Consider the following 22,097-nt stretch of genomic DNA (forward strand, 5'->3'; position numbering starts at 1 on the left):
TTCTGTTGTTTCTCTCTCTGTTATTTTGGCATTGCTGCAGGCTTCAAATTGCCTCACAGATGTGCTGATTTTTTGTGTGCACTCCTTTACTGCTAGTAAAGGCATTTGTATAGAACTTGAGGCGTTGCTATAAGTAGGTTACAAAATTATGTGATTTCTAAAGCAGAATGGAGTAAATAATTTTTTTATCTTTTATTGACCATTATGAATGTGGAATATATTCTTGTTTGAGTGGTTGGATTAATGTAAAAAGCAAATACAAGATTGGGAAGTATCTTGTGTTGCTTTGGTTGCCAATCTGGAGTCTGGAAGAAATTTTCTTGCACTAGATGTTGGCTGCATTTTATGTTTCCTTGTAGTTCTGAGTGGGGATCAGGTGGGTCAAATAACCACAGATCTTCTGCTCTTTGTTCCAGAAACAGAGTTCATATTGTTACTGTTTAGTTTGTGGTGATGTCCAAAACATGCTGGATGCTTTTCAGACTGGAAGAAGGAAGTCATACCTGCTTGGAGAGTGCAATTGCTCCAGATGACAAATTATGAAAGCGTCCAGGAATAGTAGTGCTGTACGAGAAAGGCTGGTCATGGTCAGCATGATAACTGGCAGTCTCAGCTGCAAGATGTTGAAATAACTGGTGCCAGTATTTACCGAAGGAGAGCTTTAAGAACGTGTCAGACAAACATCTCTTAGGTGTGGTTTGGGTATAGCCTGTGCTGCTGTGGAAGAGAGAGAACCTCTAAGACCTTCCCGCTCTCCATGGCGCTCTCCTGGGCAAAGCTTTCTAACTGCAAATGCATCTGTCAGCTTGGGATGTTGTGCTCACCCACTGAAGTGTTTGTCAGGAGTGATAAATTTTGGGTCTGCTAATCCTGTTTTGTAGAGTTACAGTGATATGTGTGGACAAGGAGATGAAGGCCAGGCTGGGCATTTTAATCAGATTTTTTTTTTTTTCCCCCCGTTTTCTGTTTTTAGGTAGTGTAATGTGATTCCTGGGTTTGGAAACTTTGGGTTTCAGCAGCAGAAGTTTTATGCAGAGGAATATGAGCATTAATAAACCAGATTTATTAGTTTAGTAGAATAATTAATAAACTGATCTCATAAACTAGATTTATTAGTTAATAGAACAACTTAATTGTGAGATGTAAGGTAAAGTAGGCCTTTTGTGTAAATTTTATATCTAATAGCCACATTCTGTACAGGCACTAAGGTAAGTTATATTCATCCATTAATACATTTTTTTGTTTGTTTTTAATATTTAAGCATAAATCAGTTCAAGAGAGACATTTCAGAATATACCTGTTCATCAAGCACATGGATTGGTCCAGATGGAGTCAGATATTCTAATCAAACCTTCAATCAAGGTAAGGGGAGCTAAGTGATTGATACCTGGGAACAAATTGAATTTATGTAACTTGAGGTGTATACCCCAGTATATTTACTCATAACGTTGGTTTTCTTCAAAGTAATGTAGCGCTCCCTTTTGAGGGATATATCAGAACTAAATTCCGTACTTGAGCCAAATATGCTGGGAAGTTCCTGAGTTATAACCTCTGAAAGGAATCGGGAAAGAGCACTGCTGAAGTAGTACGGTTGCATTTCTTTGGCTTAAATGGCTGCACTTTCTCCTTGTTTAAATCAAGATTAACATCACACAGACCAGACTGGACGAGTTCCTTGCTTTCCCGAAGGTGCCACAGATACTGAAGCTGTCATGTAAACTCCAGTTCACTGATCTATGTACTTTGCTATTTCTTTATCAGGTTTAGGCAAATGAGAACTACTACAAACTGTATTTTGTAAAGGAACTTTTTAATGTTTTGTATCTCTCCACATCTCTTCCTCTGTGTTATAGCTGCTGCGCTTCTAGTTGAAAATGGGAAGCAAGGGATCACATATCTTTTCAAACGTGGGACTCACGAAGAGTTTGGATACACATCCCTCTGTACTGCTTTGGCATTTTATTTCATCCTCAGTTGTTGGACGGCAGGTTCTGCTGTTGCCAGCGGTCTGGTTATTCCTATGCTGTAAGCTTCACTTGTCTTGGTTTGCTAACTTCCTATACAAAAGGCTTGTGTTGAGTAGCAACAATCTGAATTGTAAGCTGAAATCTTGGCAATAACAAAGCTATAATTGCTTGGAAGAGGTTATATAGGTGGAACAGGATGGTTTGCTTGGAAAGAGATGCTAAAATTATGGAAAAGAATGAAGAAAAATCATGTGAGAATAGCTGTGGAAGGACCATAGCCAAAAGTGTGTACTTTCCAAGTATAGATCATTTGAGTCCTTTGGGGACCCAGAGAGAGTCTCGGCTGCTGGCTCCATCTCTGTAACTGTAGAAATACGGGTTCAGATCCAAACTTTTCATCTGTTTCTTATGCACATAATAGCCTGGATCTTAATCTTGGACATCAACACCCTAGACTTTGGAGAAAACTGCAGTTAGGTCTTTTGTTGTACTTTTTAGAAAGCTGTGGTAGACTAGAACAAAGTTCTTACAGTAATGTTGAGAGGTTTAATGTTCAGCAAGCAAGGAATCGTGGCTGGAGAGTGGGTATCCAGCATAATGCAATTCAAATACCGAAAAAAAATCTAAAAAGAAATAGTTGTGTGTACAACTTTCTGCCTTTGCCCTACCCCTGAGTATTCACCTCTTACCTCCCCAAACTGTTGTCTAAATCTATTTTTAATATGCGGTGTTTGCTGAAATGTGGCATACTTGGCGGAATAGATATTGATAGTGAAGTCTGTCAGCCAGCTCCCGTGTTTCTGACCCAATAACCTGATTTTTATAACCATTCTAGAACTACTAGAATGGCATCCATCAATCAAATGAATCAACTGCATGAATAAATGGGAAAAAGTTGTGTAATGGTGCAAGATGATCCTCCCCAAATCAGATAATGTGTATCATATATATGGCTATTGTACAAATAATATTAATTCACCATTTCTGGAAGGTGAATGTCTGTACAAATCCAGTTTGTTGGCTGACACTTGGATCTGTATATCTTATTCCTTGCATATGGAATGAAATTTTGTGTTTCATGCCAATAAGTACATGCCCAGCTATGCTAAATTTTGGTTTTGCTCTTCAGTGTCACATATGGTTGGTTTGAGGACTCCTGAGTTCTTTTTACAGCTACATTTTTGATTAGGTTCAGGCAGGTCGTTAATACCTGTTACTCCATTTTACCCATTTGTTATACGGCTGTCATAGTTTACTTGCAAGGTTTATGGGGCGCAGGTAGACTTAATTCTAAGAAATTATATAAGGCTGGAGCTCCAGAAACGCGGGCTTTTTGTCTGAAATATTCCAGTGTGTCTGTCTGCGACCTGTATTTTTGACTCTATTCCTGCAAGGTTCATTCTCATTTGGCTTTGAAGAACATTAAAAAAGACATGCCGATAGTCCTTTTTCTTCAAAGTAGGGTAAATCTGGTAGTTTTGCACTAGTGACTGGCACTAAATAAATGCTCATGCTAAGGAAGGATGCTATAGCTTTTCTTGGGAAAGGAGTTGCTATAAATGCTGACGAAATTAATCTGGGATCAGCAGAATAATTGAAGGATTTTGAGAAAACACTGCCATTGGCAAGAGGAGTGCTCTTTTTCTTCTTGCATACAGGTACACAGGAGCTTTGTACGGCAGGATAATTGGTTTGATCCTTGTTTCCATTTTTGGTGTTCCAACTAATGAATATGTAGCATGGATTGATCCAGGACTCTTTGCTACCATTGGGGCGGCCTCCTTTTTCAGTGGTGTGTCAAGACTAACCATCTCCCTCACTGTGATAATGGTAAGTATGTTCAGTGTTCAAGTACTTGTGTGGCCAAGGTTGAGTTGAGTTTTTGCTGCTGCAGCTAAATGAACCACAGGTGGTGTTCCATGCACATTGAACCACAGAGAAATAGATTATTGGCCTGGTGATTTTCTTTAGTTTTTATTTTTTTTTTACCTTTTATTTGTGAAGTGCATGTTTGGGGATAACGCTTTGACTGAGAAATCTGACTATCTGTTTTTTTATTTTTTAAATTTTTGGGGTTACAGAAACAATAATGGCATCAGTGGTTTTCGAACAAGAAAACAGAATATACTACTTTTGTTTCTTCTGGATTACAAAAAAATGGTAGATCACATTGCTTGGCTTGTGAACTGACTTCAGGGAGGGGCTGAGGGCCTTGTGCAATGCATCTTTTTATGTTAGGGCTCAATATGACCTTCTGGATGGAGTAAGCAAAGGATTTGCAGTAGTATAGGTGAGTGATGCAACAGGAAGCCTCCCAGGTCTCTCTGGTAAATTTATGCCTTACAGATTTCAAAATTGTGAGATTCCCTTGGGACACGTTTCATATTTCTGTTTCCTGCCCCCATCCTTTTACAACAGAACACTTTGAGTCTGCGCTACAATACTTTCCAGGCAAACTTCTGAAAGCTAAAGAATTTGCAGATAATAGTCTTATAATCAGAGAGGATATTCTTTGCTCTGCCTGGTTGCAACACCTGGGGATTGCCAGTTGTAAGGCGCAGCTGAAATTCAGCTTAGTCAACAGAGAAGTGATGTTGAGGTCATAAGGGGGAAGCTTTCATCCTTCCATGGCAGGACGTTCAAGCCCTATGAGTGCTCCTGTGTGTGGAAATTTCACCCATGACTAAACCCAGTCTTGGCTGCCCAGCTGGCTTTGCCCAAAAGGATCTCATTAAAATCTTTGCAGACGTCAGAATTCACCCAGAGTGACCAAGCCAGGATTTTCCCTCCTAGTACGCTGTTGCGCAGTGTTTGATAAAGTAGCTGTTTATCGGCACTCGCTCCGAATTGGGTTCATTTTAGTGATAGGTTGTGCAAATTGTGTAGGAAGCATGTTTTTGATGTTTTAGTTTGAAAGGTGTTGTATGTCCATAAAAACTTTTCTATTGTGAAGTAATAATTAGATCGATTATGGAAATGCTCCTCCTTCAGTGTCCTCTTGATACTTTAGCACTTACTTATCCATTAAGTACAAATATGCTTTGGTATTTTTGCTTCTGTTATTGCTGTTATGCATCTTTTGGAAGTTACTGCCTGATTTGTTGGCCAGGTACTAAGTCTGTAAGACATGAAGGGGGAAAGTTGCTGCCTGAACACTGGGTGTAAGTTTTTTTTGAGAGCCCCAATTACCACTAAATGTAATGTCTTTTCCAAAGTAGGCCTGAATTTTCTTGCAATGGCTCAATGCATCTTAATTGAAGTATAATTTGTAAACCATTACTTTATGGTGGTGTTGCAGAGATAAGTCCTTTGTGGCAAAAGCAGTTGATTGACATCTTCCTTAGCTTTGTGCTCATGAGGCTGTGCTTCATCACAGGGAAGTGAGAGGTGATTATGTGCCAGAACACTTGCTGGTCTTGGATGACAGAACTGCATTTCAGTTCGGCTCCAGTAGAGAGAAAAAACCTACATTTTCTTTGCCTCAGTTTCTCCCTGCCTTCCCCATTACCTGCACTTGTTCATGTGGTTTGTTGTTGGTTTTTTTTGGTTGTTTTTTTTTTTTTTTTTTTTTTTCCCCAGTGCCTCCATAAGCATGCATGTATGGCACATGCAAAACAATAGCTGGAAACTGTTAAGAGAACTGTAGGAAACTCAGTTGAAAAGGCACTAGAAAAATGATGAGGATTGCATTGCAATGTGTTCTGAATTCCCCTAGGTGTCATGTTATAACTCTTCTGTGCCTCTCTCTGCAGAGGCAGATTGTGTTTCAATTCATGTTCATCCAAGATAAATAGCTGCATTGCTTGAGGAAATATTAATTTTTGAGGAGAAAAAAGGTCTTGGACATGACAATGCAAAAACATAATTAAAAGGTTGTGCCCTCAAACCATAAAATGCACATATTTTTCCTATATTGTCTGATGGGTTCAAAAAGAATTGAGAATGTTTGCTTTGGCTTTTCACACAGCCTTCCATTTGGAAACAGTTATGAATGTGGGACTTGTAGTGAACAGGTTTGTAAGATGCTTTTTTTTTTTTTTTTTTTTTTTTACCCTCTGATGGGAGACCCCACAGGCATCTGCCCACCTCTTCTTTCTTGGCTGCCTCTTTCTACCCCCCATACTGACATTTGACCCTCATCCTCAGCTCTTTGCGGCAAACAGTAGATGTGGGGACATTTTCCTTGGCAAGTACAAGGACCAGCCTTATGACTTGCCTTCCTGCAGCCTTCTGTCTCCCGTGTCTTTTTAAGAGTCATGTTCTTGTGCTTGCTGGCCTCAGGGCGCTCTAGATACGGCAAGAGTAATAGCATCTTCCTACAGTGTGTTTTGTCTCTGGGTCATTCTGTATTTTTATCGTTCCTTTTGTATTTTTTACCTCTCAATAACACTGCCTTGCAAGGGTTAAAGAGGAAAGGTGGCACTGGGCTAGCCTGGGATTAGTGTTCTTGTCCAGTACTAGTGATGCCCCTCTGTGCAACCTGAGAGATGCTTGATTGACACCGATTTGGATCCTTTGTTCCCTAAGTTGTCTTTCTTTCTATTACACGCAATGGAAAATAGCCCTGACTCTCTCCCCTTTCTTGCCAGTTCTGTTCTAACAGAATTAAAGCAGTATATCAGTTTATTGGCCTAATTTATTTCTCCAAGAAGTCTCTTCTGATGGATATGGGGAATGCAATTAATTCTGAAAAGGTTCAGACTAAAACCCCTTCTCTGAGTGTGAAACACTGAAATATTGGGCTTTTGATGGATGTAGACTAAAGAAGAAAATAGAGCATTCTTTAGGATTTGGAAGGGGAAATGCAGTGTCGTTATATAAACCAAAGGGGATTAAATTGCCTAAGGTCTGTCCTTGAGTCTCTTGCTAATGGTGGGTGTGGCTGCTGTGAATGAGTGGCTTGTGCTAATGGGCATCATGGTGGTAGTGAAGTAGAATGACCATCTGATGGGGGTTCAGAGCATTATGAAAAGTTGCTTGTGGATGTCTGTCTGAGCCTGCAATACAGCATAAATAGCAAGCTGTATGTAAAATCATCTGGTTCCTAAGACAGTATTGAAGGCTTGGCGATGAGGTTTGTTTGTGCTTTCTGCTCTCTGGTGCCTGCATCAAGACAGGCATGCTGGCAGAGCACTGTATATAATAAACTACACTGCTGTAAGTGACCACTGTCCTGTAGTTAGGAAACTTGGTATATTTGTTCTACGCATTCCATTAAAAAATGAAAACGAACATTTATTGTTTGCATAATTTGGATAACTGGGTTGTAATGTATACTTTTGACATGCTTCACAGCAGTGCTACAGGTCATCTTGAATAAGCGCAATAAAAATAACTGTGTCAGCAGGTAGTAACAAACCCTAAACTCTCCCCTCTCTATATTCTTCAGTATTTTTAATTTAGGGAAAATGTGCTTGCCTCAAATTATAGGCAGGATGTATTGTTGCAAATTCTGTGGCTGTCCTTTTCACTTCCTCTGAGAGAGCAACTCTCAAGAAGCTTAAGTCCTTTCACAAGAAATTTAAGTAGAGGATCAGGTGTGGGCACTTACTGTAGATGACACACATCTGGTTCTACAGACATGATGTGAGAATACAGCACAGCCAACCACCCAATCCAATTAACTTGAGGTAAGTTATAATAAGAGCACAGCGGTGATACAAGATGTTAGAAAAATAAGCAGAAGACTTCTAAAATACATGTAAAATCTGCCTGCTATCCAGTGGAAGTTTTTCACAAGAGAGCTGTGTTGCTCAGTGGTTGTAAGATGCAAAATGCTGCATTTTAAACCACTTACAGTAATGATGATGCAAGCAGGAAGGATGGTTTTGAAAATGCTAAAACAAATGTAAATTCTTTCCTTGTTGAGTGGAGGTGTCAGATAATATCGCATAGCTGGTGTTTGAGGACCAAACAGTGAAAACAATCCTGGCTGCTTGTGGTATTGCTTTTCTGTGTTGTTGCTAAAGAGATCATCAGGGGGCGAGGAATTCTCATTGATTTAAATCAAACCTCTCCGAAGTGACGCCTGATCTAATGGATGGTAACTCTATTCCACCACAGGCGAAGATGGATAAACTGTTCGTCGACTGGGCAAAAAAATTGTGATATGTATTGCACTTAGATTAAATGTAAATGTTAATAGGTGTAAATTCTAGGATTTCTTGTCTAATGAAATGCTGGAAAAAGTCTGTATAGCTGTGCCTTTCAACATGCTGGGAGTAGTTGGATTGTTATTTTCCACTTCATCTTTCTCCTCTGTTGGTGCTGGAGAGCCACAGACTGCACTGCCAGCAGCCGTGTTTGAGTCTTGGTTGGTACCCAGTTGTACCTTGTAGCATTTCTGTGAATTTCCTGCTCATCTCTGAAAATTATTAATACTCTTCTGAGTGATTTTGAGGGGCATATTATTAACTTACATGCTCTTTTTTTTTTTTTTTTTTTTTTTTTTTTTCCAAGATCTTAAGTTTAGAAGCAGGGAGAATGTTGTAGTAGAAATGCTGGGTTACTCGGTGAACTGCTTTTACTTTTTTGCGCGTCTGTCAGAACATAATGGTTAGAGTTGGAAGGGACCTTAAAGATCGTCTAGTTCCAACCCCCCTGCCATGGGCAGGGACACCTGCCACTAGACCAGGTTGCTCAAAGCCCCATCCAGCCTGGCCGTGAACACCTCCAGGGATGGGGCCTCGACAACTTCTCTGGGCAACCTGTTCCAGTGTCTCACCACCCTCAGAGTAAAGAATTTCTTCCTAATATCTAATCTGAATCTTCCCTGTTTCAGTTTAAAACCATGACCCTTAGTGAACAACATTTCCTCAGCTTTCTGGTCCAGCCTACCTGCTGCCCCCATTACCTGTTGCTGTTTTACTTGGCTGCTAGCAGGGCAAGGCCTTCCTGAGAAGGGAGGGAGGATGGCTCTGGTGGTCAATATGCCCTTTGCCATATGAAACAGCAGTGTCTGCTTGCCTTGGACAGCCTCTGCCCCCATTTGGTTGGGGGCTGTTTCTGCCACCTGGAGCTCCTGCTTTTCCTTCTTCCCTTCTGCTCCTTGAGCTGGAAAGTAAGGGCGGGAGCAGCTCTCAGTAGGAAATGGTTGTTTTGTTTGGTCATTCTCCGGGGTTTGTCCCCCTCTGGTTTGTGAGTGCCCATGACCCTTGTGTAGGCAACAAGGAGAGGCTGCAAAGGAGCTGGATGTTACTCAAGGAGGTGCTCCTGCAGAGGAGGAAGGCCCAAAGGCTCTTCAGCACAAACTGTGCCTTACGTAAGACTTATTCACATACTGGCAGTCTTCTTGGATCTTGCATTAGTAGCAATAGACAATAGACCACCCTGAAGTCCCAACTGGAGTGCAGGTGCTTTTCTCTAATGCACAGTTTCCACCTAGTTTGTCTTACATTTTTTTGGTAAATTATTAAATGCACAAAATGAGTGCTGGCACAAAGCTGGGTGTGCGTACAGGTGTCCTTGTGTTCTTCCCGAACGGAGGAGCAGCTGACCCCGAAGTGATGGGGCTCAGGACCTGTGGCACGGTTGTGAGGTGGGGTGGGCTTCAGAAAATGGAGGCTATTGGATTTCAGTCCATGACAGCTCTTCAGGGCAGGTCCTACAGCATGAGGAACTCCAGGAAGGAGGATATTTTGCAAGATGTCAAATTAAATGATTTAATCAGTCCTTCTGGTCTTAAAAGAAACCGGTCTTGTTTTCATCACGTAAAATGTGGTGTAACATCTGACTAGTTGAAGAGAAAGGGGTTCCTTTCCAAATTTGTAATGCCATCCAAAGTGCGATCCTTTCCTAGATAAGGATCATAGTTCGCTGAGGTGTGAGGAGAAAACTTCTCTGAGTGCTGAGTATGCTTTTGGCATACCAGCAAGCAGGAGAACAGGCTGATTTGAGATACATGAATTTCTTGTTCATGTGAAAACTCTTATTGTCAAATAAGATCAATATGATCTTATAGTCAAATGCAGCAAAATGTTCTTCAGTGCTTAGCTTTGTGGTGGGAGTGACTATAAACACGGAAGTCTGCAATAGCTTGTTTTTTCAGCACTATCCAGGTTAGAATGATTTAAAAAAATTCCCTTCTACTTTATTTTTGACTGAAAATGAGGCCTTCAGATTTGTTTTTACAAAAACCTTGGACATTTCATCAGAAAGTTGAACATCTGAAAAACAGAAATAAAGAAAAAAAAATCTTTGAAATGTCTTGCTATAAGCTTTTTTGTTTCATGCTAGCATTTTTCTGTAAGGAATGAAATATTTCCCATGAAACACCAAAGAGAGTTTCTTGGTGTGTTCAAGGAAGGTGGGGGCAATACACGGTGCATCGTGGGAGATGTAGTTTAATCTGAGAGGCCAAGTGGAATCCAAGCTTAAAATTCTCAAGAGACACCAGAAGAGCATTCCAAGTGAAAGCTTTTTGGATTTTAACCTAAAAAGTACTGCTCTATAGGGATGATAAACAATTTGTCAAGCCACTGGAACGTTCCATAAAAAAATGTACGCTTGTAGGGAAAAAGTGAAAGAAACCCCTTTTTCTTTCTGGATGGTAGCCTTGTGAACCCAGCCCAAGAAAGTCAGAACAAGTCCCCTCTGATTCATTCATTCATCATCTGTAAAGAACTGCAACTATGGGACAGTTGGTTAGTCTGTAGGTAATTCACAAATTCAAAGAGAATCTAGCTTTATCTCTAATATAGCTTTCAGCTTCGGCACCGGGTTTTTATCAGTAAAATAAACAGACACGACTGAATTGTACATGGATTCAAGCATTGAACTTTTAGAAAGTTCAGTTGTACATCTGAAATATTGAAATTGAGACTGCATCTCTGTTTTAAATACACACATTGGAAATTAAGTTGTAATATGAGAAGATAACATTTTTATATAGTCATTTTTCTGGCTCTAGCTTTCAGTAGCTTTAAAGGTATTTTATAAATAAAGCGATCTAGTGTATTACAACATACAATTGTACATTTGGGACATGTAAGACAAAACTTAATGAAAGTTAATGAGAATTTAATGTGCAGAAGTTATTTTTAATTCACAATATCTTATCTGTTTTTAATTTTTTTCGAATTACAAGATGCAATTGGGCTGTCTTATGTACTAATTCTTTGCCAACTTTAATTTGTTTCCAAATTAAAGACATTTTTCAGTTACAGTGTCATGAAAAGCATCTGAAACCATTAAGTTTTGTTATATTTTTAACTTTAAAACCTTCAGAATGTTGCCAATAGTGTTTTTTTTCTGGATTTTGGGAAAATGATTTATCTCTGGGACAAAAGCTACCACTATAAGCCTATCTTTTTTTTTTTCTTTTTTTTTTTTTTTCTCACAGCCTGAGAGCTTTATTATCATCTTGAATTAAAAAACCCATGTAACCAGGTGCTCTAATAAATGGGGTCTTGGGGCCAGAAATCCCTGTTTGATTATTGGACCCAGCTGAAACAGGAGCAAGTGGTTACACAACCCAGCAGCTGCTGGGCTGAACACGGTGTTTCGGTGGGAAGGAGGCTCCTACTGTAGGTCCTGAGAGAGGCAGATCCCTAAGGAAGAGCATGGCCTCCCCTCTGCTCAAGATGGGCAGAACAACGTGTTTTGTTGCCGAAGTTTCAATGTTTTCCCTGTTGGTTTTGGTGTGTGGGTTTTTTTTGTTTGTTTGTTTGTTGGTTTTTTTTTTTTGGAAGAGGAATGACTGGGTCCAGGACACGCACACAGTGGTGGTGGTGGTGGTGAGTGCTGGTGAAAGGTGTGCCACTGTTGTGAGCAAGACTGAATGGAGGCAGGCACGGAGGAGAAGCCGTGAAAGCATGTGGAAAAGTAGAGGCTTTGGAGAAAAGAGGAGTGTAAATGGCTGCGAGCGGGACTTGTCCTAAAGACGGCTCTTTCATTTTGAAATATGAAAGAGTGATGATGGAAAAACTCGAGTGCTTGCAGAGCCAGACCTGAGCTGATTTCTTGCATCTCTAAAAGAAAACAACCCACCCCAAACTGGCAGTGGCAACCCAGGTTGTCCACTGATGAGTTATGCAGCAGCAGGTGACTTCTGCAGTTGCTGGTGCAACTTGTGAAGCAGCGGTGCCTGGCTTTAGAAAGGACAAAGTTACACAGCTGTGGAGATAGCTGGAGTCGGAGTTGGCTGGTGCTTCAGATAACGTAGCATGAAGCATGACCTCAGGTTACTCTGGTTATACTGCTTCCACCTCACGCTCTTCCTCAGCCTGACCCTTGTTCAAAGGAAAGAGAATTTATTTGGAAGGCTCAGGTCATACTTCTCCCTTTCTCCTCCTTGTTTAACAGAGCACGTGCAATACTTGGGAGGGAACAAAGACAAGGCAAAGAACTGACTGTAAAAAATTAATACATCCTCACAGCACACATTGGCAGCACAGACCTTAGGACATCTCTGATCGTGCCTTCCTCTGACTTGCTCAAGATGGAAGGGGGTGAAAGGGGCATTGGGCTTCTGGGGAAAACGTAGCCCGGTGCTCTGGAGAGAAAATGATAAGGAGCACACAGCTGCCTGTGGGGGGAGGCAGTCCTGTGTGAGAAAGTAATAGAGGCTCACGACAGGTGGTGTCAGCATCTGTCATGGCGCATTGGTGTAGATGAGAGAAGATTTTGACCCTTGCTTTTGAGTGAGTACACGTGTACATGCTTTGGATCAGGGAGCATTTTTGGCCGTGCTGGTTAATAAGACACGTACTATGGAGTCCTTACCAGAAGAAGGGCCGGAAGGCGTATATACCCACTCAACAGTCAGGTTCAAATTCTTCTCTCCTCAGATGCTTAAAAATAGTTTGGTACAGTTACTCCAGCAGGGTTACTCGGTACCGAGTTTAGCTTTGGTCAGGATTCTCTGCACAGTCTTCATTTTTGACTCCTCAGGAGAGAATGCCACATGGTTGATTTTTTTTTTTCCACCTGATTTTGGTGGGGAAAGGAAAATCTTTTGCAGAAGCTGGGACAAATGTGTAGTACTCAAGATTTTTCACGTCATATTTCCTTCAAAGCAGACAGAGGAAGTGCTTAATTATTTGGAAACTCATCTGGCAGGTTGTTCCCAGTGCTTGGCTGTTTAATGCATCAGCCTGTCACACTTAGATACTTTAGGGCTCACTTAACGTTTTTGATTACACCTGTGGTGGTTCACAGAAGTTGTTTTGACAGGGCCCAATTTTCTGTTACTAAGCTGCCTGATATTTTTTCTAATAAAGAGTTTAAACACTAGTCAAAAGGATTTTTCAGAGTCTCCAAGCCTACAGTTATTCCTAACAGGGTAAGCAATTGCTCTACTTACACCGCCTGTCAGGAGGAGCCCAGTGTGTTTGAATGGTGTATGTAAAGTTATTTCAGAACCTAATTGCAAGTGATGTCACCTTTTTACTCTTTGTAAAAAGAGTAAAAAGGGGAGATGCAGAGTAGTGCTGTACTGATCCTATTCTCATTCAAATTAATCCCAAAATAATCATAGTGGCAATGCATAATCAACAAACTGTTAAATCCATTAAGTCTTACTAATTTCTGTTGAATTTGCCCCAACTAGGGGAAGAGCACCGTGTGTTTTTTGGCAGTAGCTTGTCTGGAAAATGAAATAAGTGAAACTGTACTCTCGTGGAGAAGGGGATGGGGAACGGTTTCAGGACCTCATATTTTGTAATGCACTTCTGTAAGAAACTGGAGGCTCACCAAAGGAATACCTATGCTCGTTTTGAGAACAAGAAGCTTTTGTAAGCTCTCTGTTCTGATATTTAAGGTCTAATCTCCTACTGAAGGTAAAGCTGAAATGAAGTTTGCAGCCCATGGTGTAGAGCGTTTATCAAATAGCCTCGGTAAATCCACTGTCTGGTCTGTCTTCTCCAGCCTTTTCTAGACCTCAGGAGCTGGGACCAAAAGAATTGTGGCATTCTGGTTTTAGCATCACTTAAATATCACAGATATTCATTGCAGTTGTCTATCTTATTTAAAAAAATGCTCATGAATCATAATTTAAAGAATTCTGTGATACTGTGGGTTAAAAAAGTTCAAGGTTGCTTAGCTGGGTTATTAAATAGTGCAGTGCTTGTTTTGAAAAGATTTAATACGTGAGCCTGCTGAATGTTTAGGCATATTCAGCAACACACATACAAAATGCTGCTACTTTTATTAATAGAAGCTTCACTTGACACAACACACACCAGTGTTACCTTCCTGAGACAAGGATTTAGGCTTTGAAACCTCCTTTCAGGGTTTGGTGTCTGTTATGTATGTAAGATAAAGAGACAGATTACCAAAAAAGAAAACACTGATAGATATCTTTCCAGGGGATCTTGGCAAGAGCCACAGCTATCACCTATACTGTTTCCGATATCACTTGCATCCATTGCCACAACCTGCCAAAACAGATGTATTTATAGGCCTTGAGGGACTGAAACAAGAAATCAAACATTTGCATAGCATCTTCCATCCAAGTTCCCAAGGACTGAGGCTCAAAGGGTTTTGATCTGTTTCCAGGGATTACTTACCTGTGCCGGTTATTTCTATGTTCTCTTTAGCAATCTCCTGCTGCCCTATTAGGTCTTGGAAAAAAATTGTTCTCCCTTTTAACAAGGAAATCATCAACAAAATGCTGGTTGGCTTCAGAAAAACTCACACAAATATTTAAATTAAAAAAATGGGAATGAGATCTCACTGAACATTATGAATTAAGGTAAATTAAGAAGCAGTGCACGAGTGTGATTAATTAGAACTATTTTGCTTAAAGAAAAAAAGTGTGCGCCCTATGCTAAGATATTTTTTCGTGCTCTGTCTTGGCATTAATTAAGTTCTAGGGTGCTAGAGGCTGCCTACTCCTTGTAATGGCCTGGAATAGTTAATGGGGTTGAGTTCTGGAAAAGGAAGAATCCCACTAATTGTGCAATCCTCCTGGCACTGGGGTTTGGCAGGACGTCCTCACAGTGAACCTACGCTGGGTGTGCCGCCCTTTGTAGAGTGTGATGCATGGCTTTGTGTGCCTGAGGCTGCAAGAAATAATCATTTTCAGCAGTGTGAGGGAACTCGAATGCATAACTTTTCGGAGCTAGCATGACAATTGTGTCTTTTTAGGTGATTTATGTTTACTGTATTGCAGCATCCCACTTTTCCAAAAATTTCCAGCAATGATGGTGATAAGGAGATACAGTAAATCGAGTTGAGCTAATGGATGTAGTCCTAAGAATATAAAGGATTTCTTTGAAGGTGAAGTGCACAGGAAGGGAGTATTTTTCACTCAGTTTTAAAGAGAGAGATTAATGGAAGTTCAGGGAGGGAGTATTCAGCTGGATCGATATGTGAAGAAGGTGCCTCTTTTGGCATAATCCCAGATGAAAATAGCGGACCATGATAATGACATTTCAATTCATAGTTTGTCAGGACGTTATTAAGTGGGGAGTAAAGTGACTCAAGTGTTCAACGCACAGGTTGTTGAGGGCCAGCAGATCATAATCCAGAGATTAAAGAAATAGAAATGCAGATCTGCATTGTTTATGAAATGGCTGTGACAATACAAATAACTTAATCTTGTGAGATGTTATTTCCATAAACTCCTGTTCTCAAGAAAGCTGCATGAACAGCTTTTTTACTGTCGTGAATAGAGAATTGTTTTCTCCTTCCCTTCTTTACATCAAGCAATCAGCTTGCAACCTTGTTGGCATTTGCTCCAAGAAAAAATGATCAAAAGTTTTCTTCTGGCTACAAGCCCTCCGCCCTTTGGAAATGTTCTGTTGACTATGAACAATGTTTTCTTGGTGTCTTTTATCAACAGTAGCAAAAATGTCAAATGAGAGACGTTCTGGTTGTATGTGAGAGAAACGAAAGGTGCTTTCCTGGGGGACTGTGTGTTCTTCCACAAAATCTGGTGGCATGGAGACCGGGAAGCTGTGGCCAGAGCTGGTGTTTTATGCCAGCTGCAGCCTCAACTCCAAAACTATTGGATTTGGCTGGTAGTACCAAGATTTCATGTCCCTTCCCATCTACCCCCTTTTTATACTCGCTCTCAGACACAGTCTTGTACCTTTGTTCAGCAGCTGCTTGGTTTTTCCCAAATTTTGTCCAAATTCCAGGCCTTTCAGTTAAGGGTGTGTAACCTTGTGAAGAACGACATAAATATTTCTTTTGGAGAGTTTGCTTCTACCGAGGACGATAATCTTTGTATCATGGGAAGGAAGGAGATTTTGTCTTTTGTTTGTTCAATTTGCCAGGCAGCTCTTTGTTTGAACAAATCTTGAAAAATGAATTTGACTCCAAAATAAATCTTTTATTTTTTTTATTTTATTTTTCATTTTTGATAGGCTCTCTCTTCTGCATGTGTCAGTGTAGGCTGCAAGTAGCAAGGGAGCTCTCTTGCTAAGTGGGTTTCCAGTAGAAGAAAGAAAATTGATTTGCATTATGTAGATGGCTCACAATCTTTTCTTTTACGTTATTGGAAATATCAAGTGTTCAGGGAATATTCACTGTATCAGCAGCCTTGCGTCTAATGAGTTCGTTTGGACTCTGTTCTCTGAGCTGGAGTAAAACCTTTGAAACATGTTAACCACAATTTGATTGAAAAGTGGGGGAGGGTCTTTAACAGTGAGCTTTAAGTAAACTGCATCTTTTTGAATTTCCTGGGCAGCTGCCTTTCTCCCTTTGATGTGCTGTGCCTGGTGATGCTGTTAATGAAATGCATAATTATGTGTTATATAATAAAACAGAGCTAACATGAAGGTGCCTAATAGATTATAATGATGTGGAGGCCTGAGAAACTCAGGACCATGGGGGTTGTTGAAAAGTGCCTCCGGTGACAAAGAAGATATTTAAAGAGGTTTGAATAACTGTGCTAATAAATTAATTGTGGTCTGTGTGTGTGTAAACGACATTTTTCAAGATTTTGTATATAGAAAGAATATTGGAAAAAAAAATAGGTGCAATTTACTAGGCTGCTGATGTATGAAGTGTCAGCGCCGAGTGCTTCCAGCGCCTATTAGCACTGCTGGCTTTGCATAGACGGGTGCCCTAGGCAAAGACATTTTTGGCACAGCTTGCCGCACCCGTAGGATCAAAAGGGAAAAAAAAAATAATATCTGGCAATATGCACGGAGAGTAAATTGCATCCTAAAGAGCAGCCCCTAAAAACGCAGGCTTGGCATGAATATCAATAAATGAAACATCACGTTTAATGGCTGAAGAGTTGTAGGCATTTGGTGGCTGCCCCTAACTTCCCCCTTTCCTTTCTCTGCTTTTGTCACCTTTATTTTATCTCTCCCTCTGTAGTAGTCTGTATAATTTGTTCCTTTCTTAAATTCTTTAGGAACTGGTTTGAACAGATAGGTATTTTTGAAGGAGAGGCTGCGTAACCTTCCAGCCCTGGGCTCCTGATGGCGCTGGGCTGTGGCTGGGCTTGCTTGGCTGCTGTTCTGGGCTTACGAGAGCCTGTCTGCTGGGAGAATTAGTATGCAGGGAGCTGCAGCGTGAATTTACAGCCTGCTGGTTACTTGGCACTAATTGCTGGTTACTTGGCACTAATTCCCTGGGTGGATGCTTCTAGGGCCTACTACGAGTGCTTTTGTGCAGGTTAGCTTTAAGAGCGCTTTCACGCGAGTTAGGCGGGCTCCTTTTTGAAGGCGGAGTATGTTGTTTTTCACCTCCCGAGCACCAAGGGTACCCCAACGGGCAGTTAGCGCAGGGCAGCTAATACGCAGTAAATTCACACCCAAGCTCACCGAGCCCTGACTTCCTCATGCAGCCGCCTCCCGAGGCTCTGCACTTTGTCTCTCTCGGCAGGCAGCAGATGGCCCTTCTCTAAACAGGGAATACTAATAAAGCCTTACGAAGAGCACATATATGCGTGTGTAGGTTTGTGTGTGTCCATATGTTTATATAAGATGACTTGAATCTATCACAGCTCTTGGATTAACTTGTGCTTCCTAAGGGGAGCTTTGCTGCTGCATTGCCGTCATCTTTGTCATTAGCGGACTTAGGTTTTAGCTGCAGGTTTTGATGAATTCCTCCATTTTCTTCTGCGCTAAGAGCAGCATATTTTTTCTTTTTCTAATATGAGTGACTGCACCTTTTGTGTGTGAATCTTTCTTTGTTGCAATTCCGTCCCCCAGCATTTCTTATTTGATGTCTGGAGTTTATTTTTGTATTAGATGTGCTTTTATAGCTCATAAATGTTCTCCCACAACTTGAGAACCCCCAGTAAGAAGGAAATGAGGTTTTCTCTAGCTCTCCAAATACTTGGATGTGAAATCAGGTCAATGTTTTAATAAAACTTTTGCTGTAGGCTGGATTTTACGAATAACCTGATCTATAATTAGTGTACAGCTTCACCTTATCTTAAGGTCACATAACAGGTTAAATTTTCATGCAAAGTTTTCTCGAAATTTTATAAATGATTTTATCTGTTTTTCATGCTCATACTTCAAATTTATAATTGATTTCTAAGTCATATGCAGACTTGCTTTATGGTTTTTGCTCTAATGTTGCCTGTTTCCAAGAAAATTTCATATCACAAAAATTGCCTCTCCAGTTTCCATCTGTAATGAGAGTTCAGGACAACTCTATCAGCTCTATTTTGCCAAAGTTTAAATTTACTTACGTACAAAAGATATTGCTCAAAATGCTTTTAACATGTCTGTCTTTAATGACCTCAGCCATACTAGTCTGCCAAAGATAAACAGCATTTCTGCTCGGCAGGCGTTAACTCTTGGAGGAAGCAAAGTCCGACGCTGAACCCAGAGGCACTTGCTCCGAGCGTTCGATGCGCTGCTGTAGAGAGGAGCCATCCCTCTGCCCCCAGACCCCAGCACTCAGGAGGGCTTCGGGGCTGGGGAAAATCAGCACAAGCCTCAGAGTTTCTCAATAGCAGATGTAAAATGCTGTTTGAATAATTGCGACAATAAAGGATGAGGGCTTGGGCCAGGCCAGCTTGTCCGTTCCTGCTAGAGGGTGGGAGGGTAGGAGGAAGGGATAAAATGGGATGAAAAACAAGGAGGGGAGCATGGAAAGCCAGGCTCTGGTTCTTGCTGTTCTGGAGATGTTCTGTATAGGTTAAAGCAATCACTTGAAAGTGGTTTTTTTTAGAGTTTGAGTTTCAAGAGTTTTTAAATTCAGAGTTTTAGAGTGCTTTTATAAACTTTAAGAGTGTTTTTGTATTAATTTTTAATGCTTGTTTTATTCCAGAAGAGTTCCCCATAGCAAGATACTTTAAAAAAAAACCTCCAAAGGAATCCACAATAAAGGAGTCTCCGTCTGTGTGAATGGGTTGTGGCAGATATGATGAAGCAATTCTTAAAATCCCACAGTTGCTCTTTTCCTTTCAACTGACATGTTTCTGGTGTTTTTAAATAAAACAGTTGAACACTAGGTTTAAAGAGACATTCAAAGAATGCTGTGGTGTTATTAGAAATCCCTGGCTATGTCCGAGCAGACAGGACAGTTGCATGACCCTGTCGTACACAGCTGACCGTGCCATGCGAGTCCCTTGTTGGGATATACTGTAAATCATCCTGGATGTTATCTTTCCAAATGCAGAACAGAGACAGGAGGGTGAAAGTATAAGCCTGGATAAATTTGCTGCAGCTTATTGGGCAGAAATGTGTTTATTGGCATTCTTTGAATGTAGATTCTTGGAGTACTTAGCAATCTCTAACTAATGAGGTCTATTAAATGGCAGTGTGCTACAATTCGCTTTGTGCTACAATTCGCTTTGTCTGAATTAGAGAGAAGTTTCTGGGCAAAAGCCTCTTAGTGTTATGAGGAAAGCTTGCGTATTTAATCCCAAGATAATTGCTAATGAATATCCCTTTTTAATAGGATGCAATGGTAGGAGAAATAGTGGTAAATAAAAGGAGGTAGCAGTTTTTACTAAAAGGGTCTTATTAAGGTAGCGTAAAGAGAATATTCCTGTGCAGTCATTTTCACCATGAAAAATATTTGACTTTATTGTGAGTTGGGCATAAACGGCATTAAGTGCATTCACTTTACCTTCTGTAGGAGGATTCATTCTGCCTTTATTCAAAGGCAGTTCTATCGGTGTGCTTTAAGTCACTGCCACCACCGCTGTTAAACATTTGCAGTAGCAGGTCAAGTGAACTCAGCCTACCTTTGCGCTGCAGTGAGCTAACAGGACTGTTGTGGTGGCTGTGTCCAACTGCGGAGGCAAACCCAGATAGCTGAAGGGGGAAAAAGTATTGAAACATGCTGCATACTTTGCCACTCCTCTGACCATACCCTCACTACATAGGGAGAAAGTGCAAATATACTTGGGAAAGATGTTTTAGCTGAGCTACCGTAATTTGTACATATGTTTCTTTGCAACCAGCGCTGCAGTGCCACATTCCCAGATTTGTGATCATGGGGACAGGGATGCCTGCACCGTGCCTTGTGCTGCCGCACGTTATTCAGCATGGTAACCGTGTGATGTTCCTGCTGCTTCATCTCTTGAGCTGGACTTCTGTTGAAAGCTTCTTGTTCCCTTTTCTGGCATCCTTCAAGACAATGTTTGTACAAGGAGCTTGTTCTGTCAGGAAGCAGCAGTATGGGAAAACAATTTTATATCTCCTGAGCTCAGCAAGAAAGAAAAAATATTTGGATTTGTTTGCATTTTTTAATATTTGTCACAATGCCAAGCTATTTTAAGCAATCTGGCTACTCCATCTCTACTTACCCTCCTCTGATACTTCAAAATTATCACAAGCCACCTGAAATATGGGAATCAGATGTGAGTTTTAATGTAAGTGCAGTGCTTCAAGCTGATAGGAACGGGGGGGAGCTGTCACTGCATCAGCCAAGACTTTCTGGTGGAAGTGTTGATTGATTACCCATCCCTGGGAAAGGAGCAGGAGTGCCCTTCCACTTTTAGCAGACTGAATTGCTTCCCGTTCCCTCGTGAAAAAATGAGGTAGTCCATTGCCTGGACCATTGCCGTTGTCTCCAGGTGTATGAAAAAATAGGAAGTCCTTTGTTCTCTTTTCTCCTTAGGTGGAGATCACAAATGATGTCCAGTCCTTGCTACTGATAATGCTGGCTGTCATGGTGGCCAAGATGGTTGGCGACTTGTTCAACGCATCTCTGTACAGTTCCCTCCTGAAGCTGAAACTCATTCCCTACTTGGATGTGGAGCCTTTTGTTCATCACAGGAGAAAATGGTGAGGTCTCTTATGCTGCTGATCTATAAGTTTCCTGTGTTAAGTTCTGCACAGACATTGTGTTGGTTCTCTGAGACCTGGAGCTTGGAGGGACAAAAGAGTAAAAGGAGACCCTGATCCTGAACAACGTCCCCACAGTACAATGTGCTGTACAAATACAACAAAAGACACTCCTTTTCTCTTTAAGTTTATGGTAGGATCTGAATTACCACTGCCACCAGAGTCCTGAAAGCAGTAAGTGCCCTGTAGCGCCTAGTTAGATGCTGTTTATTAGTGGTCCAGTTGGTCCAATGGAGAATCTAGGAAAGGTTTTCACAGGCAGTTGTGACTGCTTCTTGTGAGCAAATGCCACAGAGCAAAGGAAAAACAACAGAGTATGCGGAGTCTCTTATGGTGGAGTTTGCCTTACCTAACTTCTAGATTACTAGTCTAGGCTTCCTGTGTATTTGGTACCATAAGACGTACATTTTCAGGCAATGATTCCTCTCATCCAAGGGTAGCAACTTAAGGCAGCTAGGATGAATTGTCTTCTGGAATTGCCTCCACTGACTACAGGCTAAATGAATAGCTTGGAAAAAAGTTGTGGGTTTTATTTTTTAACTTACATTAATCCAACCTGTCCTGTATATCTTCCAGTGTGTGAGCCAGTATCAAAAACTTATGTTTGTAAGTGGGCATTTACCACCAGTAATGAGAACCATTTTTTCTCCTAAATGTAGGAGCTGGGTCTACATTTATCTGTAAGAACCCTGTACTATTGTCTTCTAAAAAATAATTATAAGAAATGCTGATTCTTTACCTAACTAATTCCTAGAAAATATCTTAATGTGGTGAAGAAATAGAAGGAAAAATTTATTTATTTACCATAGAAAGACTTGAAAGAATTTTTTTTTTTTCTTAAGGCATATTTGCCTTGTATATAACCATAACAAAAGCTATTTGCAGGACACTAGCTGTCATTTCTCCCAGTATGAAGGTCTAT

At 40.8% G+C, this 22,097-nt stretch overlaps 1 protein-coding gene across 1 annotated transcript in view; it reads left to right on the forward strand.

The window, feature by feature from the left end:
- Positions 1–22,097, forward strand: part of LOC309686516 (chloride channel protein C-like) — a gene marked incomplete at both ends in the record, with an annotated part of 84,620 nt that overhangs the window by 23,621 nt on the left and 38,902 nt on the right. Inside the window, 4 exons of the mRNA XM_082499224.1 lie at positions 1,262–1,362; positions 1,854–2,025; positions 3,626–3,797; positions 20,949–21,115. Coding sequence (XP_082355350.1) covers positions 1,262–1,362; positions 1,854–2,025; positions 3,626–3,797; positions 20,949–21,115 — 612 coding nt within the window. The remainder of the gene's footprint in view (positions 1–1,261; positions 1,363–1,853; positions 2,026–3,625; positions 3,798–20,948; positions 21,116–22,097) is intronic.

This window comes from Vanellus vanellus (genome assembly GCF_965231255.1).
Source record: "Vanellus vanellus genome assembly, chromosome: 2".
NCBI lineage: Eukaryota > Metazoa > Chordata > Aves > Charadriiformes > Charadriidae > Vanellus > Vanellus vanellus.